The sequence below is a fragment of the Pteropus medius genome, unplaced genomic scaffold (genome assembly GCF_902729225.1).
Source record: "Pteropus medius unplaced genomic scaffold, Ma_sr-lr_union100, whole genome shotgun sequence".
NCBI lineage: Eukaryota > Metazoa > Chordata > Mammalia > Chiroptera > Pteropodidae > Pteropus > Pteropus medius.
In genome coordinates this window covers 10,929,670-10,951,359 of record NW_024353517.1, presented here as the reverse complement: position 1 = coordinate 10,951,359, position 21,690 = coordinate 10,929,670, and the positions used below count along the sequence as shown (strand labels likewise).

General features: G+C 36.9%; 1 protein-coding gene across 3 annotated transcripts in view; it reads left to right on the top strand.

Annotated features, from left to right (window-relative positions):
• The first annotated feature begins 1,453 nt into the window (after positions 1-1,453).
• Positions 1,454-21,690, top strand: part of ACAP2 (ArfGAP with coiled-coil, ankyrin repeat and PH domains 2) — a 129,171-nt gene continuing 108,934 nt past the window's right edge. For 2 of the 3 annotated variants that reach the window (XM_039850527.1, XM_039850525.1), the window contains exon 1: positions 1,454-1,783. Coding sequence is in view for 2 of the 3 variants with exons in the window: in XM_039850525.1 (XP_039706459.1) it covers positions 1,731-1,783 (53 nt within the window). In the remaining variant the exon portion in view is untranslated. The remainder of the gene's footprint in view (positions 1,784-21,690) is intronic. The other variant, XM_039850526.1, reaches the window with a different exon arrangement.

Below are 21,690 nucleotides of genomic sequence, written 5' to 3'. Positions count from 1 at the left end.
ATGCATCAGGAATGCAATTAAAAGTAGAGATAGCCAACTCTTTCTAAATTTGATATAGAATCTAGTAGAAGGTGGCTTGATTAACTGAAGTGTCTGAGGACACTTAATGTTTAAGCATCAATAGTTTCTAGTTATCAAGAAAAGCTGTGTAGATTCCAGGAATATGCCATTCAATTTTAAAAAGTTTATAACTAGAGAAGAAACATTTATAAAGTTTATATATTCTTTGAAATGTTCTACTTTTACTGTTAATTCCTAAAGGTGCTAAAAAGATTGAGACATAATCATCAGTTATGAAAAGCAACAAGCCATCATACTATACTTAGCCAGATGGTCAAGGGGTTACATAAGACTTTAGGCATTAGAAGTTTGAAGGCTTAAATAGTCGATTATGGCACTGAAGAAGTACGCGGTACAATTATGGTAACAATCAAAATTTACCGAATTACTACTTTATGGCACTATGTTGAATACCTTTAGAGGTCTTCTCTGTTTCAGCCTCAGGATAACTCTATCATATCAGTGATGTTATCTTCATTTTCCTCATTATCTTCTACAGTGAGAAAGTCAGGAGGTAAATCCAGGCACTCTGCCTCCAAACTCTAACTCAGAGCCACTATGCTGTTAGAACACCCCACGTGTGCATTTTAATGAATACGCCTATGCTTTTTAGGTTGGGTTAAAAAAGCATACATTTAAATATAAGGTATCCATATCCACGCTGCAGGTTGGAGTAAGTGAGCCTGATTTACAGACCCTATCATCTTAGAACAGGCGAAAGTCTCCTGAAAGAAAGGTGGTTTTGAGAATGGTTCCTCCACACGAAGGAACTTGTCTAAATCCGTCTGCTTTTTCGATGCCCACCCCAAATGCCAGCTCCTTTAGGAAGCCGTCTCTGGTTATACAAAAAGATATACATGGGAGATATTTCCAATTATTAAGCGATGAAGCCAATACTTGAAAGACGGATTTTATCACCAAACTTACCCTAGCTCCTTTCCTGGCCTCAGTTTCTTTAAACTGAAAGAAAGCGTTAGTTTAGCCTGTCTTTTTTATCATTTCTACTCCTAACTCCTTCAAATTTCTGCCAAAGCTGCCTTAAAACGTAACTCTCCTTGCTCAGACCTGCAGGAGGCGGCTCCTTCGCGTTGGCAGCTAATCAGGGCGGGGCTGGAGAAGCAGGAGAAGAGAGGCGGGGGCTCGGAGGGAAGCGCAGCGCGCCGCCACGTGACTTCCTTCCCAAGGAGCCTCGGCTGCCGGCCTCCCAGCAACCGCTGCATCCCGCCTAACAACGCCTGCGCATTCCGGTTGGCACTCGGGAACGCATGTGGCAAGAAGGCACCCACGGTCGCGCTGCTCATTGGCTTGAGCTACGGTCGCTCAGGCGCGTTGCCGGAGCGCCCGCAGGCGGTGCTGCCGGAAGCCCCTCCCATTGGCCGCTGGGTTCGTGGCTGGCTGGCGGAGACTGTCACTCCCGGGCCGCTTCCCTGAGGCCGGGTCTCTGCTGGGGGTGGGAGGAAGAGGGGCCGGACTGGGGCCTGACTAGCCGTCGTTGCCGCCGCCGTCTTCGCGGCTGCTATGACCAGCGGGCGAGGCGTCCTCCCCAGCTCCGCGCAGCTCTAGTCGCGGCCGTGCGCCCGCAGTAGCCGTCTGGGTCCCCAGCGCGGCCGCTCCCCAGTTCCTTTGGCTCTTCCAGCGCCGCCTGCGAGGCGAGGCGAGGAGGAGGCAGGATGAAGATGACGGTGGATTTCGAGGAGTGTCTGAAGGACTCGCCCCGCTTCAGGTAACCGGCGCAGCCACCCGGCGCCAGGCCGGCGTCACGCCGGAGCTGTCTCTCCCGGCGGTGGGGGCGTAAAAGCCGGCGGGTGGAACGCGCAGAGGGCCCCGCAGCCCGCGCCTTCCGACGGGGCGAGCGGCCGTTGCCACCACTCCCCATCCGGCGAGGGCACTGCAACCCCGACCGGTCCTTCCTGAGCGGCGAGGCTGAGCCGAGAGGGGACGTTGCGTCCTCATTCCCCTTCCTCGTCCTCTGCTTTGGGCGAAGCGCCTTAGAGGCTGGGCGCCCCCGCTTCGCTTCGGGGAATCTGGGGTGCAGCTGCGTCCCCAAAGACTCGTGCCCTTGTCAGGAGCGCGCTGTCGTCCCCTTCCTCCTGCAGCTCATCCTTTCCCCTTCCTTCCGCCCCTTCTTCGTCTCCACCCCCAACCCCTTCTTGAAGGGAGCTTGCAGGGCACCCTCTTGCAGTTCACTTAGTTCCTCTTTGCGCTTTTCCGCTCCCCTTACCGGGTGGAGGAAGCGGTGCGGGGCGAGCTGGGATGTGGACTTTTGCCGCTTGCATACCCCTTGCCAGAGGGACTCTCAGGAAGGCCCTAGCGGGTGATTTGCTCGGGAGTCGGGGGTGGGAGTGGTTTGGCCAACCACGTTTTGTCGACTGTGGTCCGAGACTGTCTTGCTTTGCTTTCCACTTAAGCTCTTCGAAAGGGGCACCGCTGTCGAGAGGTATGGGGTTGAGGGGTGAGGAGTCGGAGAAACAGTGCATTTCTGTTTTGAGGATGGAAGTAGGAGGACCCTGAAGATTTCATATACGTCCCTCTTCCAGTAGCGTCGGCCTGGGAGGGCCCGGAATCACAGTGGGATGCTCCCAGCGGATCTGTCACATAAACTGACCTGGTGGCACTCCGATTCTCATGGGCTACCCTCCCTCCTGTGTGCGAGGCGACAGTCCTAACGGCGTTCAAAGTACATGCTCTTTCCGTTTCGGGCATCGTAGGAAACTCTTGAATTATTTTGGAGAATGGAGTTTTGCTAGGTTCTATTTTACAGTGCATTTACAGGGCTGTCCTTAGGCCTTAAAAAAAAAATAAGGCCTTAAAAAAAAAAATAAGGCCTTAAAACTTCCGTTAGATAGTGACATTTCTTGAAAACTTCCATAGAGCATGGGAGTGATGACATTTTGTGTGTGTGTGTGTGTGTGTGTGTATGTGTGTGTATATGTGTGACATGTGTGTGTGTGTGTATGTGTGTGTGTGCGCGCACGCCTGCTGATCCTAGGCCAGCCTGGGTTGTAAATTTTTGGATCTTCCGACTGAGAAATAACTGTTCCCATCCTTATCACTGTTAATTAGATTTCCCATTCTTTTTTCAGTGAAAAGCAAAGTATTGTAAAACTAAGGAACAATTACTTCTAAGAGAAAATTTAAGAACAATTTTGGTTTTGACCTTTGATTTTTGTTTTGTTGTTAATTTTATTTGAAAGAGTTTAGGGCTATTGCTTGTAAAAAGCTGCACTTGGTTTGATTAATGTTGTTGATATTAGTTTTTGAAACTTTTCTGCATGATTCGAAGGACTCAGGAAACACACATGGATAGTCTAGGACAGCTTTACAGGTTAGATTCCAGGAGCATGTGGCAAATGAAGTAGTTTAAAGTATGCCTTGGAAAGTTCTACTGCTTTTCGTGAAATTTTTATTAATATGATTCAGCTATTTGTTTTTTTAATGAAGTAATCACATCATTTTCTCCTAGAGAATGTGGCCTTGTGCTGTTTGTTTCACATTTAAAGTTCGATTAAAAAAATCAAGTTGAGAGGGGTGACTTGGAAAGCGTCTTACCACTGCTGTTGGTCACAGACCATGTGATATTGTTGTATTTGAAATAAAGGAATCATTGAATATAGAATAAGAGGGAAAGATGCTGATTAAGTTGTATGGAATATTATAGTGAACTTTTGTTAAACTCGAATGTAAATCTGTTCTATTTTAATTAAGATAGTAGAGATTTTCAAGACTTGTTTCCAGTATTCCAGTTATTATTGGCTGCAAATTGGGAAGAGAAATCCAGATTAAAAAAAACTCCAATATTTTGTATACATTTTTGGGCCCAGATTAGATTTGCAGTAGAAGGAAGAATGCCAAGAAATGTCTATCATTTTTAGTTTTTCTATAACCCCATTAGTATGTAGGTTTCTGTAGCATTTGAAAAGCATATTTCAGATGTCTTTATTCATGTGCTTTATGTGAAAGAAAAACTTGATTTTTAAGCATATTATGTATGTTTATGAGTGATATATTGAAACTTTCATATCAAAACAGAAGATTTGTGAGGATTGGGCTTATGTTTTTGATAGCAAGTCATCTACCCTATTTATTCCTTGTAGTGTCCTGCTCAATTTTGCTGTTTTTAAGTCAATTCCTATTTTTATTTTAATTCACAAATGAATCTTATGGCATTGGAGCCTGGCCTGTGGTCATAACTACCTTGGATGCTGTAGAATTAATGCAAGGCAGGTCTTGCGAAAGAAAAATTTCACCAGTGTTCCAGCTTTAAACATTAATTTTCCTGTTAATTCCGTAAGGAAAACAGAAGGAGGACTGGTCGAAATAGGGAGAGGAGGATCTTGCAGTTGCAACATTGTCTTTAGTAATTTGAATAAAGTCCTGGCTACTTTTATATTAGGATGAATTTTTTTTTTTGATTGGAAAGCACATTTCTTTGTGTAATTTTGGGTTGCCTTTTTAGTTTTTTAAATACCATTCTAAAGGTCAAAATCTTGTTCATCTAAAAATCTACAAGAAAGTAAATGTCTAAGTGTACTTTTTTAAAGTGGGAATTTTCCATTTTGACAAACATTTGTTGAAGTTTAAACTTGTTTGGGCTGTAAGTTGTATGAGTAGTTGCTTTTTAAGATTTTATAAATTGTGCTTTTCTTTTATGTAAACATGATTTACCTATGAAATGAATATTTTGCTTGAAACAAAAAGTTGAATCAACCAGTGCTTTCTGAATTATGAAAGATTTTTGCTGTAAGCAGTGCTCAAAAATAAAAATATTGGTATTTGCAAGCTTTCAAGCACTTTAGTCTTTATCTAATATATATATTTTTTATCCTTAACAATGTTTATTGTGCACTATTCTTAGGTTTTTAATCTGTAGATTCTATTTCAGGTATGACCTTTGTTCAGAAACGTAGGATAAAAATCTTAAAAAGATGTTTTGGGGCAAAAGTTTTTAATGGGTGAAAGACATTGGAATAAAATGTAAACAATATGTTGATTATGTTTTGCTGTTAAACTTGTGCCAGCCTTGGCTGCTTTGTCATTACCTTCCATCTTTAGAATAGATACACTCTTAACCGCTGGTAATTTCTACATGAAAAATATATAGTGGGCAAGGATGATAGGAAAAATGTTTTTATCTCAGAGGTGGCACTATGTTGAATACCTTTAGAGGTCTTAGAGTTACAAAAAGAATCCTGCTATTTCTCACTGCATTTTCTAATTCTTCATTTAATGTAGTATCAACTTAAGTTCAAGTAAGGAATAACAGGCTTTTATAATGTGTCAGCCTTATACTTAGATGCCTTTATAGTTACTCTCTCATTTAATGTTAAAATATACAGTCTCAAGAGGTGGAAATTAATATCTTTATTTTAAAAATGTTCAAAAACTCTCAAACTGGATATTTTGAGAAGTTAAATTGTCTTAATGGCGGACTCTCAAATGGTGCATCTGGAGGTAAATTCACTTTAACTCTATCTCTCAGAACACAGGCTTTTATTGCATTAATTAAATATGCAATAAATAATAAATATTAATTGTTTGTATGTGTCTTTTAGCATATAGATGTTTAAAAACTGGCTTTTGTGTATTATCTAGAAAAGTCCTATCTTATCATTATAGAATATTTTGTGTGATTTTATAGTAATTTTTAGTTTCATGTAATGCAACTGGATTTTAGTTTTGAGTGTGAGAGATAATATAATTTTCTTCCTAATAAAAGTCACTTGTCCTTACACCTTTTATTGAATAATCCATTCTTTCTCCATTGACTTAAAATTATACACACATACACACACATACACACATACATAGGTCTTTTTCTGGATTCTACTCTTTTCCACTAATATGTTTGTCTATTCTCCTGCAAATGCCATTAATATTTTAGTTAGAGTATGTTATAGTCTGTTGTGTATATGATATCTGGTAGGACAGATTTTCTTGTTATTTTAAAAAATTTAATGGCTATTGAATATTTTGTCTTTACAGTAGTTTTTTAAATTTCAGAAGAGAGTATGCCTTTCTAGGTTTTGGCCTTATTATTTTAAAGTTTTTGTTATGTAAAATTTCAGTGATGATCTAACAATGTGCTGTTTACAAGAGGCATGTTTTAGTTTCAAACACAAATAGGTTTCAAGTAAAAGTATAGAAAAAGATAAAACCATGCAAACAGTACCCAAAAGAGAGCCAGAATGGCTATACCAGTATCAGATAAAATAGACTTTTAAGACAAAAATTACTAGTTATAAAGGACATTTTATAATGATAATAGGTCAGTCCATTGATAAGACATAACATTTAAAGGCATATGCACTTTGCAGAGCCCCAAAATGCGTGAAGCAAAAACAGACAGACTTGAAGGGAGAAATAGACAATTCAACAATAATAGTTGGAGACACAAATACTTTCAGTAATAGGTAGAACAACTAGGCAGGTAATCAGTAAGGAAATAGAAGATGTGAACAATACTATAAACCAAGAAGACTTAGTAGATATTTATAGAACACTTTACAGAACAGCAAAATTCACATTCTTCTCAAGTGCACATGAAACATTTTCTAGCATAGACCATGTGTTAGGCCATTAAACAAGTTTCAATAAATTTAAAAGAATTGGAATAATAAAATATGTTTTTTGACCACAATGGAATGAAATTAGAAATTAATAACAAAAGAAAATCTGAAAGATTCACAGGTAAGTGAAAATTAAGCAGTACACTCCTAAATAGCCAATGGCTCAAAGAAGAAGTCACAAGGAACTTAGGAAATACTTTCAGACAAATGAAAACAAAAACAAAACATACTTATGGGATGTAGCCAAAGAAGTACGTAGAGGGAAATGTTCTCTCCAGAAACACTTATATTAAAAAAAAAGAAAGATCTCAAATCAGTGATGTAGCCTTCCATTTTAAGAAACTAGAAAAAGAAGAGCAAACTAATTTGAAAGCAGGAAAAGGAGGAAATTTAAAAAGACGAGAAGAAATAAATGAAAATAGAGACTAGAACCATAGTGAAAATCATTGAAACTAAAAGTTGGTTATTTGAATAGATCAACAAAATTGATAATCCTGTAGCTAGACTGACCAAGAAAAAAAGGGAGAAAACTCCTATTACGAGATTCAGGAATTAAAGAGGGGACCTCACTGCTGTCTAATAGAAATAAAGATTCTAAGAGAATACTATGAATAATTCTATGACAATAAATATATAGTCTAGGTGAAATAAATATTTTCCTAGAAAGATACAAACTACTGAAACTGATTCAAGAAGAAATAGGGTATCCAAATAGACATAAAAAATAGATCGAATTAGTAATCAAAAAGCTTCTTAAAAAGAAAAGCCCAAGCCAAGATGGCTTCACTTATGAATTCTACCAAATGTTTAAAGATGAACTAACAATGCTTCGCAAACTCTAACATGAATAGAAGAGAAGGTATCACTTCTCAACTCATTCTATAAGGCCAATATTACCTGCTACCAAAGCCAAAAGTATTACAAGGAAACTATAGATAGTATATAGAATACAGATATAAAAATCCTCAACAAAATATTAGCAAACCAAATATAGCAACATATAAAAAGGATTGTACATCATGACCAAGTGGGATTTATCCCATGAATGCAAAAATCAGTCAATGTGATATACCATATTAATAAAACAAAGGACAAAAACCACATAATCATCTTAATAGATTAAGAGAAAGCTTTTGATCTAATACACTTTCATGATGAAAATAATAAGTAGGAATAGAGAATTTCCTCACCTTGATAAAGGACATCTATAAACACTCTCAGCTAGTATTATATTTAATGGTGAAAGACTAAAAGTTTTTTTTCCAAAATCAGCAACAAGAAGTCCACTCTCCTCACTTCTATTCAACAATGTAGTGGAGGTTGTAGCTAGAGTAGTTAGGCAAGAATATAAAATAAAAAGCATCCATAAGAGAAAAGAAGTAGTAACACTATCTCTACTTTAGATTATGTATCTTTTATATAGAAAATCTTAAGGAATCTACAAAAATCAATTAGAACTAGTAAGTTCAGCACAAAGCACGATTCAAGATACAAGATTAGTGCATAATAATTTGTATTTCTATATACTAGCAAATAAAATAATTCCATTTAACAGTGGCATCAAAAAGAATAAAACATTTAGAAATAAATTTACCAAACAAGTGCAAAACTGTACACTGAAAACTATATAATGTCATTTAAAGAAATTAAAGACCTGAATAAATGGAAAGATGTTCCATGTTTATGGATCAGAAGACTTAATGTCATTAAGGTGATTGTATTTCCCAAATTAATCAATAGATTAAAGACAGTCCCTCTCAAAGAATTCTAACTGGTTTCTTTGAAGATTGTCAAGCTGATGCTAAAATTGATATAGAAATACAGGGGACCCAGAATAGACAAAATGTTGAGGAAGAAGAACAAAGTATGGGATTCACTTCCCAATTTAAAAACTTAATATAAAGCTATTGTAATCAAGACAATGTGGTACTGGCATAAGGACAGAAATATAGATCAGTGGAATACAATTGAGAGTCTAGAAATAAACCCCTACATTTATAATAAACCAATATTTGACAAGGTTGCCAATACAGTTCATTGGGGGAAAGAAGACTTTTCAGCAAATGGTGCTAGAATAACTGGATATCCACATGCAAAAGAATGAAGTTGGATTCCTACACCATGCTCAAAATTAACTCAAAATGGATCATAGACCTAAATGTCAGAGCTAAAACTACAACATTCTTAGAACATGTAGGTGTAAATCTTTGTGACTTTGAATTAGGCAATAGTTTCTTAGGTATCACACGTGAAAGTACAAGAAACTAAAGACAAAAAAATTGATAAATTAGATTTCATCAAAATTTAAAACTTTTGTGCTTCAAAGGATGTGACACTGGTTCCAACAGAAGTTTCTACTCCACTATCCACCTGTCTCTCCACTTTTGGAGACAGCAGTTTTCCCTGTGACGTCACTTCCCTGATCGATCTAAGGAGAGTTGTTGAGTTTTGTTTGTTCAGCTTTTTACTTGGTAGGATGGAGTGGTGATTTCTAAGCTCCTTACATGCAGATCCAGAAGTCTTAGTGTGGTTATGTTTTTAAATTTTCTATTAAATACTGATGGTGAGCACTTTTAAAGTAATTATTGGCAATTTGAATATCTTTTGTGATGTGTATGTTCACATCTTTTGCCCATTAAAAAATGGGTTATCTTTATTTTTGAAGTTCTTTATATAGTTAGATACATGAGTATGTATATCAAATACATATTTTATGACTGTTCTCTTTGCTTTTTTTAAAAAAATGGATTTTATTTTTTAGAGTAGTTTTAGGTTTACGGCAAAATAGAGAGGAAGATAACAGAAAATTTCCATGTATTCTCTACCCCTACACATGCATCGCCTACTCCATTATCAGCATCCCTCACAAGAGTGGTACATTTCTTAAACAGTCAATGAACCTACATTGTTACATCATTATTACCCAGAGTCCATAGTTTACATTAGGGTTCACTGTTGATGGTATACATTTTATTGATTTCTACAAATATATAGTGACATGTATTCATTATTGTATTTTACAGATTAACTTTCCTACCCTAAAAACTCTCTGTGCTCTGCCTATTCCTCTCTCCACCAACCCATGCCCCAACTACCGATGTCTATACACTCCATAGTTTTGCTTTAAACAGAATGTCTTATAGTTGGAGTCGTACAATGTGTAGCTTTTTCAGATTGACTTTTTTCACTTAGTAATATACATTTAAGTTTCTTCCATATCTTCATGGCTTGATAGGTGATTTCTTTTTAGCCCTGAAATAGTCCATTGTCTGGATGTACCACAGTTTATCCATCTACATACTGAAGGACATCTTGGTTGCTTCCAAGTTTTGGCAGTTACAAATAAAGCTGCTGTATACATGCATGGGCAGGTTTTTGTGTGGATTTAAGTTTTCAGCTCATTTGGGTAAATACCAAAGCACGCAATTGCGGGATTATATGGAAAGAATATGTTTAGTTTCATAAGAAACCCTCAAATTGTTTTCCAATGTGACTGTGCCATTTTGCATTCCCACCACAATATTGCTCCACATTCTTAAGAGCATTTGGTGTTGTCAGGGTTCAATTTTTTGGTCGTTCTGATAGGTGTGTAGTGTTATCTCATTGTTTTAGTTTACATTTCTCTTTTGACATTCAGTGTCGAGCATGTTTTTATGTATTTATTTGCCATCTGTATATCTTTTTTGGCAAGGTATGTGTTAAGGTCTTTGGCGCATTTTTTAATTGGGTTGCTTGTTTTCTTATTGTTGAATTTTTAGAGTTCTTTATATATTTTAAATAATAGTCCTTTATCAGATATGTATTTTCAAATATTTTCTCCCTGGCTGGTTTGTCTTTTTATCTCTTGATTCCCTTTACTTTTTTTTTTTACACCTACAGCACCTGGTATTCCTAGGTGGCCTCCCATCCCAAGTACTAACCAGGCCTGACCCTGCTTAGCTTCCGAGATAGACGAGATCAGGCACGTTAAGGGTGGGCATGACCTCCTTTTACTTTTCATATGGGAATTCTCACTATCTTTCCTGTATTGGGCTTACTTTTCCTTGATTTTCATGTTGTCGTCTTTTCTATTTACTTGTTTCAACAGAAAATAGTTTTCTTACCTTCCCTCGAAAAGGTACATTTTTTTTTTTTGAGGCTTTACATGTCTGGAAATGTTTGTAGGATAGTAGGTTGAAATTTTCTTTCAGAATTTGTAGGCACTGCCCATTGTCTTTTGGTTTTCAAAGTTATTGTTGACATATGGTGCTGTTTTGATTTCCTTTTTCATTTTTCATCTTTGAAGGTTTTTAGATTTTCTCTTTATTTCTAGTATTCTGAAATTTCATAATGATATGCCTTTGAGTGGGTCTTTTTTATTTGTTGTCTTGGATACTCCTTTCATTCTGAAAACTCATGTCTCAACTGACGTATACATCGATAGATTGGATAAAGAAGATGAGGTACATATATACAACAGAATATTACTCATCCATAACAAAAGATGAAATACTGCCGTTTGCCACAACATGGGTGGATCTTGAGATTATCATGCTAAGCGATATTAGTCAGAAAAAGTTGAGAACAATATGATTTCATTCATATGGGGGATATGAAACCAAAAGCAACAAGCAAACATGACCAACAGAGACTCATGGACACAGTGGATTAGTGGTTACCAGAGGGAAGGGGGAGAGGAGAGAGGTAGATAGGGGTAAAAATATTATTTCTTTGATTATCTTTTTTTTGGTTATTTTTTCATAGAATTTTGATTATGTTTGTATTTTGAATTAATCCTTTAATATTCTTTTTTCTCTCTTTTTCTATTTATTTACCTTTTTGTTCTTTCTGGATGATAAATCCAACTTATTTTCTAACCCTAGTTTCCATGGGTTCTTTCTTACTGTCTGAATATTCATTTTTATTATTTATTTAAAATAATTTTTATTATTCAGTGACAGTTGGCATACAATCTTATATTAGTTTCAGGTGTACAGCATGACGATAGGCATTTATATAACTTATGGAATGGTCATCCCAATAAATCGAGTACCCATCTGACACCATACAGAGTTTTTACAATATTATTGACTATATTCCTTATGCTCTACTTTACATCCTTACGATTGTTTTGTAGCTACCAATTTGTACTGCTTAATCTCTTCACTTTTTTCATGCACCCTCCAACTCCCCTTCCATCTGGCAACCATCAAAATATTCTCTTTATCTATGAGTTTGTTTCTGTTTTGTTTGTTTATTTTTTTCTTTAGATTCCATATGTAGGTGAAATCATATGGCATTTGTCTTTTTCTGTCTGACTTACTCTACTCAGCACATTACTCTCTAGGTTCATTCATGTTGTTGCAGATGACAATATTTCTTTTTTTTATGGCTGAATAATATTCCATTTTATATATGTACCACCTCTTCTTTATCTTATCTATTGATCAATATCTATGTTACCTCTATATCTTAGCTATTGTAAATAATGCTTCAGTGAACATATGGATTCACATGGCCCTTGGAAGTAGTGTTTTGGGTTTGTTTGGATAAATAACAGAAGTGGGATTACTCAGTCCTTCTTTGTCCTTTGTTATAGCCATTGTTTTAAAGTCTGTTTTGTCTGGTGTAAGTATGCTACCTTACCTTCTTTTTTGTTTTGTTTCCATTTTCATGAAATATGTTTTTCCATTCCTTTACTTTCAGTCTGTGTATGTGTTCTGATCTGAAGTAAGTCTGTTGTAGGCAGTATATATAAGGGTTTTGTTTTCTTATCCATTCAGTCACCCTGTTTTTTTTATTGGAGCATTTAATCCATTTACATTTAAGTAATTGTTTATACATATGTAGTTAGTGCTGTTTATTATTCATTTTTAATCTTTTTTTCCCCCCTTCTTCTTAAAGAAGACCTAGCATTTCTTTTAATACTGGTTTGGTGTTGATGAACTTCAGCTTTTTCTTGTCTGGGAAGCTCTTTATCTGTCCTTTGATTCTAAATGATAGCTTTGCTAGTAGAGTAATCTTGGTTGTAGGTCCTTACTTTTCATTGTTTTGAATATTTTGTGCCAATCTCTTCTAGCCTGCAAAGTTTCTGTTTAGAAATTATCTGACAGTCTGTGAGAGCTCCCTTGTGGTCAACCATGTGCTTTTCTCTTGCTGTTTTTAAGATTCTGTCATTGTCTTTAAACTTTGCCATTCTAATTATGATGTGTCTTGGTGTGAGCCTCTTTGGGTTCATTTTGTTTGGGACTGTCTGAACTTCTTAGGCTTGTATGTCTATTTCCTTCACCAGGTTAGGTAAGTTTTCAGTCATTATTTCCTCAAAGTGGTTTTCAATTTCTTGCTGTCTCCCTTCTCTCTATTGTACTCCTGTGATGCAGATGTTGTTATGCTTAATGTTGTCCCAAAAGGCTCCTTAAACTATCCTATTTTTTGGATTCTTTTTTCTTTGTTGCTGTTCTGATCGAGTGTTTTCTGCTACCTTATCTTCTAAATCACTGATTCAATCCTCTGCTTCATCTAATTTGTTGATTCTCTCTAATGTATTCTTCATTTCGGTTATTCTTTATTTCTTATTGGTTCTTTTTTATGTTTTTGTTCTCCATTTTTGTTTTCTATCTCTTTGTTAAATTTCTCACTGAGTTCCTCTACTCTTCCCCTGTGTTCATTGGGCATCTTTATAACCATTTTGAACTCTGCATCTGGTAGATTGCTTGTCTTTGTTTCGTTCTTTTTCTGGAGCTTTGTTCTGTTCTTTAATATGGAACATGTTTCTTTGTCTCCTCGTTTTGGCTGCCTTCCTGTGTTTATTTCTATGTATTGGGTAGGGTTCCTATGTCTCATGCTCTTAGTAGAGTGGCCTTATGTAGTAGGTGTTCTGTGGGTCCCAGTGGTGCAGTCTTCCCTGGTCTTCTGAGCTGGGTGCTTTAGGTGTGTCCCTTCTGTGGGTTGTGTGTGTCCTTTTGTTTTAGTTAAGCCTTGGAGATGTGACGGATTGATACTCGGCCTGAATTGTTGTGAGGATGGTCTGGTGAGGGGCTGACCCTACGGAGCAAGGCTCTGGTGCCTGGCCAGTCTACCTTTAAGGTGTGTCCTCCTCAGATACAGCCCTGGGTGGTACTCTGGGTCTGGTTGAAGCTGGCCATTGGGTATGTCAGCCCAAGGGCCTCCTGGGAGGGGCCCTGCTGCAGGCCAAGTTCAGCCACAGCCTGGGCTTTGCCCAGGGCCACCTGGCAAGAGTTACGAAGCAATCTGAAGATGGTTATACCACCTGCTCTTGGCTTGGAGGTGCCTCAGGAGGCCAAGCTGAAGCTCAGAGCAAGTGTGTCTATCACTGAGTAAGTCCATACATGGGCCCCTTCAGAGACATGTTTGTGACTCCAACCACAATTTCTGCTGGTTTTCACAGCCAGAAATTGTGGGAACTTCTCTTCCCAACAATGGAACCCTGGGCTGGGGAGCCTGGTGTGGGGCTGAGACTCTTGCTATTCTGGGAAGACCTCCACAGCTGAAATAACCCTGATTCTCAAATGCCACATGTGAGTATAGGTATCAGCCTGTTTCGTGTCTCTGCCCCTGCTACCGGTCTTGAGGTGGCCTCTTCTGTGTGTCCCCAGTTGTAGGACTTCTGTTCAGCTAGACTTCAGGCGACTCCTGGTGATGGCCGTTCTACGGTTTAGTTGTAGTTTTGATGTGGTTGAGGCAAGCACAGCATTTACCTACTCCACCATCTTGATCAGAAGCCTTGAAAATGGATATATATACATATATTATATATTGGCCCATTCTTTAACATTTTTTATACATCTGAAGAAATTAATCATAGTTAAAATTTTTCTCTCTGAGTAATCTCTTCCCTCCAAGTCTTATTTTGTTTGTTTTCGTCTCTGATTATTATTATTATTATTTTTGAGGTCTTCCTTAAATGTGTCTGCTGATCCTTGGCTCTCTTTTCACATCACAGAATGAGGTACTTATAAGGTTATTGGAAGTATGGTCTACTTTCTTATGGCTTGTCGATTGGTGGATTTCACTACAAGGTAGTATTTTAATTGGGACCACTCTCAAATGTCAGTATCTTTAGGTCTCTTGTTTACTTGACAGATGTTCTTTAAGAGCCCCATTCTGCCTGATAGATATAGCCTAAATGCTTGCTTTGAAGGAGCTGAGCTAGGTAGGTAAGGGGGATGGAGAAGGGCTGTGGGTAGGGAGTTCTCACTCTCATTGAGACTTTTTCTGGCTTTTACTCAATACTTTTGATTTCATTATGATCTTTAGTCAGGGTCTGGGAGGACTGGTCATCATGTCAGGATGGAGGAGTAGAGTGAGCATCTGAGAAGTCTAATTGCTCTTTATAAATACAAGATTTCACCTCTTTTTTTTTTTCCACCCACTCCTTCCTCCCTGCATTTTGAGACATATGGCTTTTTTATCCTTCTAACCATCTTGGGATTCTCTGTGGTGAATCTTCTTGTTTCAAATTGGCTTCACCAGTGCACTTTGAAGACTTAGGTTTTGGCTTTCTCTGGTCTGAGTGAGTTTAGCCTTTTATCTGCCATTCAGTTTTTAGAATTGTGTTGTTACTATTTGGCTTCTGCTTTTTGTCCTTGTGGATTAGTACTTTTTTTCCCATTAAAAAAAATTCTAGTCAGTTTTGGAGAAAATGGAGAGAAGTAGGTGCATTCAATCTGTGATATTTAACTGGAAGTTTCTGTGCTGTTGATAGGCAAAGCATAATTTATATCATAGAATGATCTGTTAGGGTAGTGAGTATGGACCAAGTATGTGGGCTTTCAAGGAAGATTACCTGTTTGACTTCTTTTTTACTTATTGGTTGTGAGACCTTGGGCAAATTTCTTACTTTTTTCCAGACTAAATAAATGAGAATAATAGTGCATTGTTGAGAATTCAGTGTCTTTCACAGTCGGTAGGGAATACCCACTTAATAATGCTAATTCTCCTTTTTCTTTCTCTTGCATCCTTGAAGAGTAGCTTGGATGATTTAGCGATGGTGTTGGCTTTCCCATGTGGAAATAAACTATTGGTTGGGAGCATCTAAAATGCATGAAAGATTAGATGTGTTACTTGTAAAAATGGAAATCATCAGTGTTGTAGATGATGGACAGACTTCACTCAGCTTTGTAGGAGAGCAGTAAAGGTCTTATGTATAATTTGTTACAAGTTTATTGTTGCTCTTTTGAGGATAATGAATCTTTTTTCTTCTAGCTCCTTTTAAGATTTTTTTTTTTCATTTGCCCGTGGTTTTCAGCAGTTTTACTATCGGTGTAGGTGTGGTTTCTGTTGTATTCATCCTGCTTGGGGCTTGTAGAGCTTCTTCAATTTTGTGTGAGGTTTGTAGAATAACTTTCATTAGCTTGTAAAATTCCTGGTTATGATCTCTGTAAATATTGCCCCTGCTTCACTTTCTTCTCTTCTTCTGAGACTCAGTACCACATATGTTAGATTTTTTTTTTTGCTATCCTACACACCTCTATGCTCTTTTCTGAAATGTTATGCTTCATCGAGAATTAGGATATTTCCTGTTTATTAAGCTCATCTTCTGTTGTATATAAACTGGAGTTCTTCAACTGCATTTTTAACTTTAGGAAATTTCATTTGATTTTCTTTTCTGTAGATTCTTGTTCTTTTGTGGAAATTGCCAACTTTTCATCTGTTTCTTACATATTTTTGTCTAGTTTCATGAATATTACAACTTTTAGTTGCATCTAACAAAACCAATATATAGATAATCCGTGGGTCTATTTGTTTTTTAAATTTTTTTAAAGTTCTTTTCGTGGGCCCAGTTTTTGATTTAATGCTGTATACTATATATGAAAATTGTAGATGCTTCGGATGATGTTATCTTTCTCTAGAGATGGTCCCTTCTTTCTTTTTTTAGGTAGATAAAATAGCATATGATCATCTTAAGTCAAATCATGGAGTAAGTTTTATTAGTTTCCTGTTGCTGCTATAACAAATTACCTCAAACTTAGTGGTCTAAAACAGCAGTCGCCAACCTTTTTTGGCACCAGGTGCTCTTATGAGAATCTAATGCCTGATGATCTGAAGTGGAGCTGAGGCGGTGATGCTAGTGCTGGGGAGCGGCTGCAAATACAGATGAAGCTTTGCTCTCTTGCCACTCACCTCCTTTTATACTGCCGGGTTCCTAATAGGACAGCAACCAGTTGGGGAAGGGACCCCTGGTCTAAAACAATACAAAGTTGTTATCTTACAGTTCTAGAGGTGAGAATTTCAATATGTTTCACTCAGCTAAAATCAAGGTGTTGTGGTAACTGCATTCCTTTCTAGAAGTTCCAGAGGAGAATCTTTATATTTTTGCCTTTCCCAGTTTAAGAGGGCTGCCCATGTTCCTTGGCTTGTAGCTTCCTTCTCTCTTCAAATCCAGCATTGACTGTGATACTCTCTATTTTGTCTCCCTTTTTCATTTATAAGGACCCTTGTGGTAACATTGGGCCTACCCAGATCGGGTCAGATGATTATCAACTTTAATTCTATTTGTTGCTTTAATTTGCCTAATATATACACAAGTTCTGGGGTTTAGGATGTTGATATCTTTGAGCGGTCATTGTTCTGTCCATTGCATTCACCCTCTGGCTCCCAAAGATTCACCTTTGTCCCACATGCAAAATATATTCACCCCATTCCCACATTCCCAAAAGTCTCAATTTGGATTGCAATATGGCCAAAGATCCTGTTTATGTTCATTAGTTTACACATTATTTTCTTATAATCAAAGTGTGAACTTTTGGTAGCTTTGCTATTTTGCATTTGGTAGTATGTTATACAATTTCCATATTGCCAGGAAGATTTTATGGTTTTTCAAATACGGTGGTATTATATGTCTATGAAGATGTTATGGCATAATTCTTATTGCTTATTCCTGTGTTGGATGTACTGCTCCTCCACTTTTCTGGATTATAGATAATATGATAACTAACATTCTCATGTTACTTTTTTGATGAGTGTAGAAAAATTATCTTGTAGAATATTCCACTTCCTGAATTTATCTTATTGTGTCCTCTGGCTAGATTCAGTTTAAACATTTTTGGCAAGAATACTCATAGGCGGTGATGTAATGTATCATTTAATCAGGAGTCCCATGAAGTTTGTTTGTCTTCCTGTTGACAATGTAAAGTTTGATCACTGGTGCCATAGATGGGGAGCCAGGGGGAGGGAGAGGCTTGTAGATCAAAGGCCTTGAAGTGGGGAGGAGCTTGATCTTCAACAGAAAGAAGGCCAGTGTGGGCTGGAGCAGAGTGAGCAAGAGAAATAGTGGTAGGACACAAGAGGCAGGGAGAGGCAGAGAGAGAGGCAGGGACAAGATTATGTTAGGCCTTATACATCATCCATATTAAGGAGTTTGGATTTTATGATTAGTGTAATAGGAAGTCATTAGAAAGCTTTAGCAATGGTGAGAAATGATAAGGCTTATATTTTTTAAATATTTTGGCTACTATTTGGAAAATGGGTTGTAGTGGGGTGAGATATGGAGAGACCAGGTAAAGAAGCCATTGCAGGAAACTACTTTTCAGGCTAAGCCAGGCAAGAGATGACTTGGGAGATAGTGGAGATAATTTTTGTGGTAGAATCAATAAGAATTGCTATTGAATTTTTATAGGGAAGAATAAACGACATTTTTGGCTTTAGCAATTGAGTGAATGGAGGTATTGTTTACTAATAAGGGGAAGGCAAGGAAAGAACAGGTTTTTGTTAAAAATTGAGTTCTAGTTTTGTACTTGTTAAATTTGAGATACCTAGTAGACACCTAAGTGAAGCTGTTAAGTAGAATTGGCACTTCTGTGTAGCCTTTTGTAATTTTACCTTACAAACTGTTATGATCTCGTACTACTTTCCCCTTTAGATTATAAACTCTTTGGGACAAAGTCCACTAGTGTCTTTGTATCCTTTCACTCTCTGCACAATTCCTTGTGCACACTATAGTTGAGCTACAGACTTTTGTTGCCACAAATTACTTTCATAAAATAGTCATACATTTTCCATTTTCACATAACATAGTTTTTCTTTTAGGAATTTTTGTGTTATTGTATTATTGATGAATTGCAAAAATATAAGTAACACACGATAGCTGCTAAGGCTTGTTTAAATTTTCTTTCACAACAGAGTACAGCAGGTCCTCAAATAACATTGATTCGTTCCTTGTGGTTTTGTTATACCATTAATAAGAAAAAAAATCGATTTCCTGCTGGCACCACTCCGTCAGTGTGGAGTTTGTGTGTTCTGACCATGTCTGCATGGTTTTTCTCTGGGTCCTCCGGTTTACTTCCACTGCCCAAAGATGTGCGTGTGAGGTGAATTTGCGTGTCTCAGTTGTCCCAGTCTGACTGATTGTAGGGTGTGTGTGAGTGCACCCTTCAATAGAAGTGTCATGTCCAGGGTTAGTTTCTGCCTTGTGCCCTGACGTGCCAGGATAAGCTCTGGCCACCTGTGATCCTGAACTGGAATAAGCGGGTTGGAAATAATTATCTTACTTTTTCTTATTCATCTTTCTTAAATGTATGTATAGCTTACATTTATTTCACAGTTTAATATTAGAAGTGTTTTGGGTCTTTATTTAGAAGTTTGGTGATGTTTTTGTGACCAAAAATATGTCTTAGGAAATTAACTCCTGTTTATATCAATTATCTTATGGTAAAATGGTTTTTGTCATATATTTCACTTAAAGTTGCAGTTTCTAAGAACCTACCCACGATGTTAAGTGAGGACTTACTGTAACTAAGTCAAACAAAATTTTTAGGTCCTCTTGGGTAGTTGTCATAGTTCTTGAGAGACTCAGACTAGTTTGGTTTTGGGCTACCAGAATATTTATGTATGAGGTTTCTAAGGAAATAATTATATTTAATTTCACACACTGAACTATTCAGAGAATTAATGCTTATTGTAGTTGTATTGAAAAATTAAAAAATGTCTCATATCCTGTCACTTTGATAAATTCTTAACTTTTCAGTTGGCTGTCTACTTAGAAAATCTAAGACAGTCTTTTAGTGGAATGGCAAGGTCATGTTGCAGGTGACCATGTGTGGCCTGGTGTTGTGGATGTGTATATGACACGTATTTGGAAAATATGTGTATAATCTGCTGTACATTGTATCCAAAAGTACCTTGGAAATCATGATGAAAAAATTATTAAGATGCAATAAGACTGAATATTCAAAAGTAAAGTGAGTTAGTAATAATTTTAGGAGTTCCTATATAGAGGGTCGGGTAGAGGAGAGGGAGGAGGTAGGTGGGGTAAAGGGTGTCAAATATGTGGTGACAGAAAGAAATCTAACTATGGGAGGTAAACACAGTGTAAATATATATATGCCTTACTGTTAAAGTATACAGCTGAAATTTATTGGATTTCGTTAACCAATGTCACCATAAAAAAATTAATAATAGAAAAAAAGAGTTCCTATTACTGGAAAGCATTGGGGAAGTGTAGTCCTCATACTGTTAGAAAGAGTGTGGTTTGGTGGAGCTTTTGCAAAGGACAAAGTAGTAAAATATCTCAGAATTTAAAAATATATCTTCTTTGTTTCAGCATTTTTACATTTCGGAATTTCTCCTAAGGAATAATAGGAAAAGTGTACAAAATTATATGAGCAAAGATACTTAGATAAATTTATCAGATTGTTTACATATAGGAAAACTTGTGCAAGTAGAATGTTGGCTAAGTATAATATTGTTTAGCTATTAAAATATAGTGATAGCTAACACTTAGAAAGCACTTAATATATACTAGGACCATTCTAATTTATATAATTTATGCAGTCAGGGTGGGCCCCACTCTTAGAAAAGCCCTGTACTTGTTTAATGCTCCACTATCAGTATTTCGAAATTTCTTAACTTTTAAATAAGAGGTCTCATTGTTTTGCACTGGTCCCCACAAATTATATTGTCATTTCTATGTGAACTAAGGTTTACATTTTTAAAAGTTGAAAAAAACCAAAAGATAATTTTATGACACATGAAAATTATACAGAGTTTAAACTTTAATGTCTATAAATAAAGTCTTATTGAAGCACAGCCTTGCTTATTTATTTACATATTATCTATGGCTGCTTTTTTGCTACAACAGCAAAATTGAGGGGTTGGAACAGGGACTGTATAGCCTTTAAAGTTTCATATTTACTATCTGGCTCTTTATGGAAAGTTCGCTAGCCCTTGCTGTAAACCATGGCACTATTCTGCCTTTCATAAAAGAATGAGGATATAGTCAAGTGCCACATAACTGACGTTTTGGTCAACAACAGACCTCGTATATGACAACGGTTTCATAAGATTATAATGGAACTGAAAAATGCCTATCACCTAGTGACATCGTAGTAGCCATCTTAATGTCATAGTGGCATTACTCATCTCTTTGTGGTTATCGTGGTGCAAAGTGACTATGCCGCAGTTATACTAAAAGTATAGCGCATACAGTTATGTATAGTACATAATACTTGATAATGATAATATATATACGACTATGTTACTAGTTTATATATTTACTATACTATACTTTTTCATCGTTATTTTAGAGTGTACTCTTTCTACTTATAAAAACAAAGTTTGCTGTAAAACCATATGTTACACTGGCAGCAGCCTCATACATGTCATATTTATTGCATCTCTTGATTGCAGCATTTTCTCTTATGTTTGATTTGATCTTGTGTTGTTTTGTGCAGTAAAATGCTGTACAGATTTTATATGGTATAACCAGCCTAGAGGTTTATGAAAATACACTCTATGATGTTCACATGATGAAATCACCTAAAGATGCATTTCTCAGAATGTGTCTCCATTGCTGAGCACCACATGACACTCTAGATCTCAATTTATGGGGATAATGTCCATGATATATTATGTGAAAAGTGAGTTATAGAAGGTAATTTAGAATGTATAATATGAAACTGCATAGGTCAAAAGGGTTACATATTGAAAAGTCTGGAAAGACTATTATGTTTTATTTCTGAAAATGGGAGTATGCTTTTTGGTTTTTAGTTTTAAAGTTTTATTTACAACAATCAGCGCTGTCAGTAAAAAAAACAGAGTGGGTGAAATGGGTAAAAAAAGAAAGAAA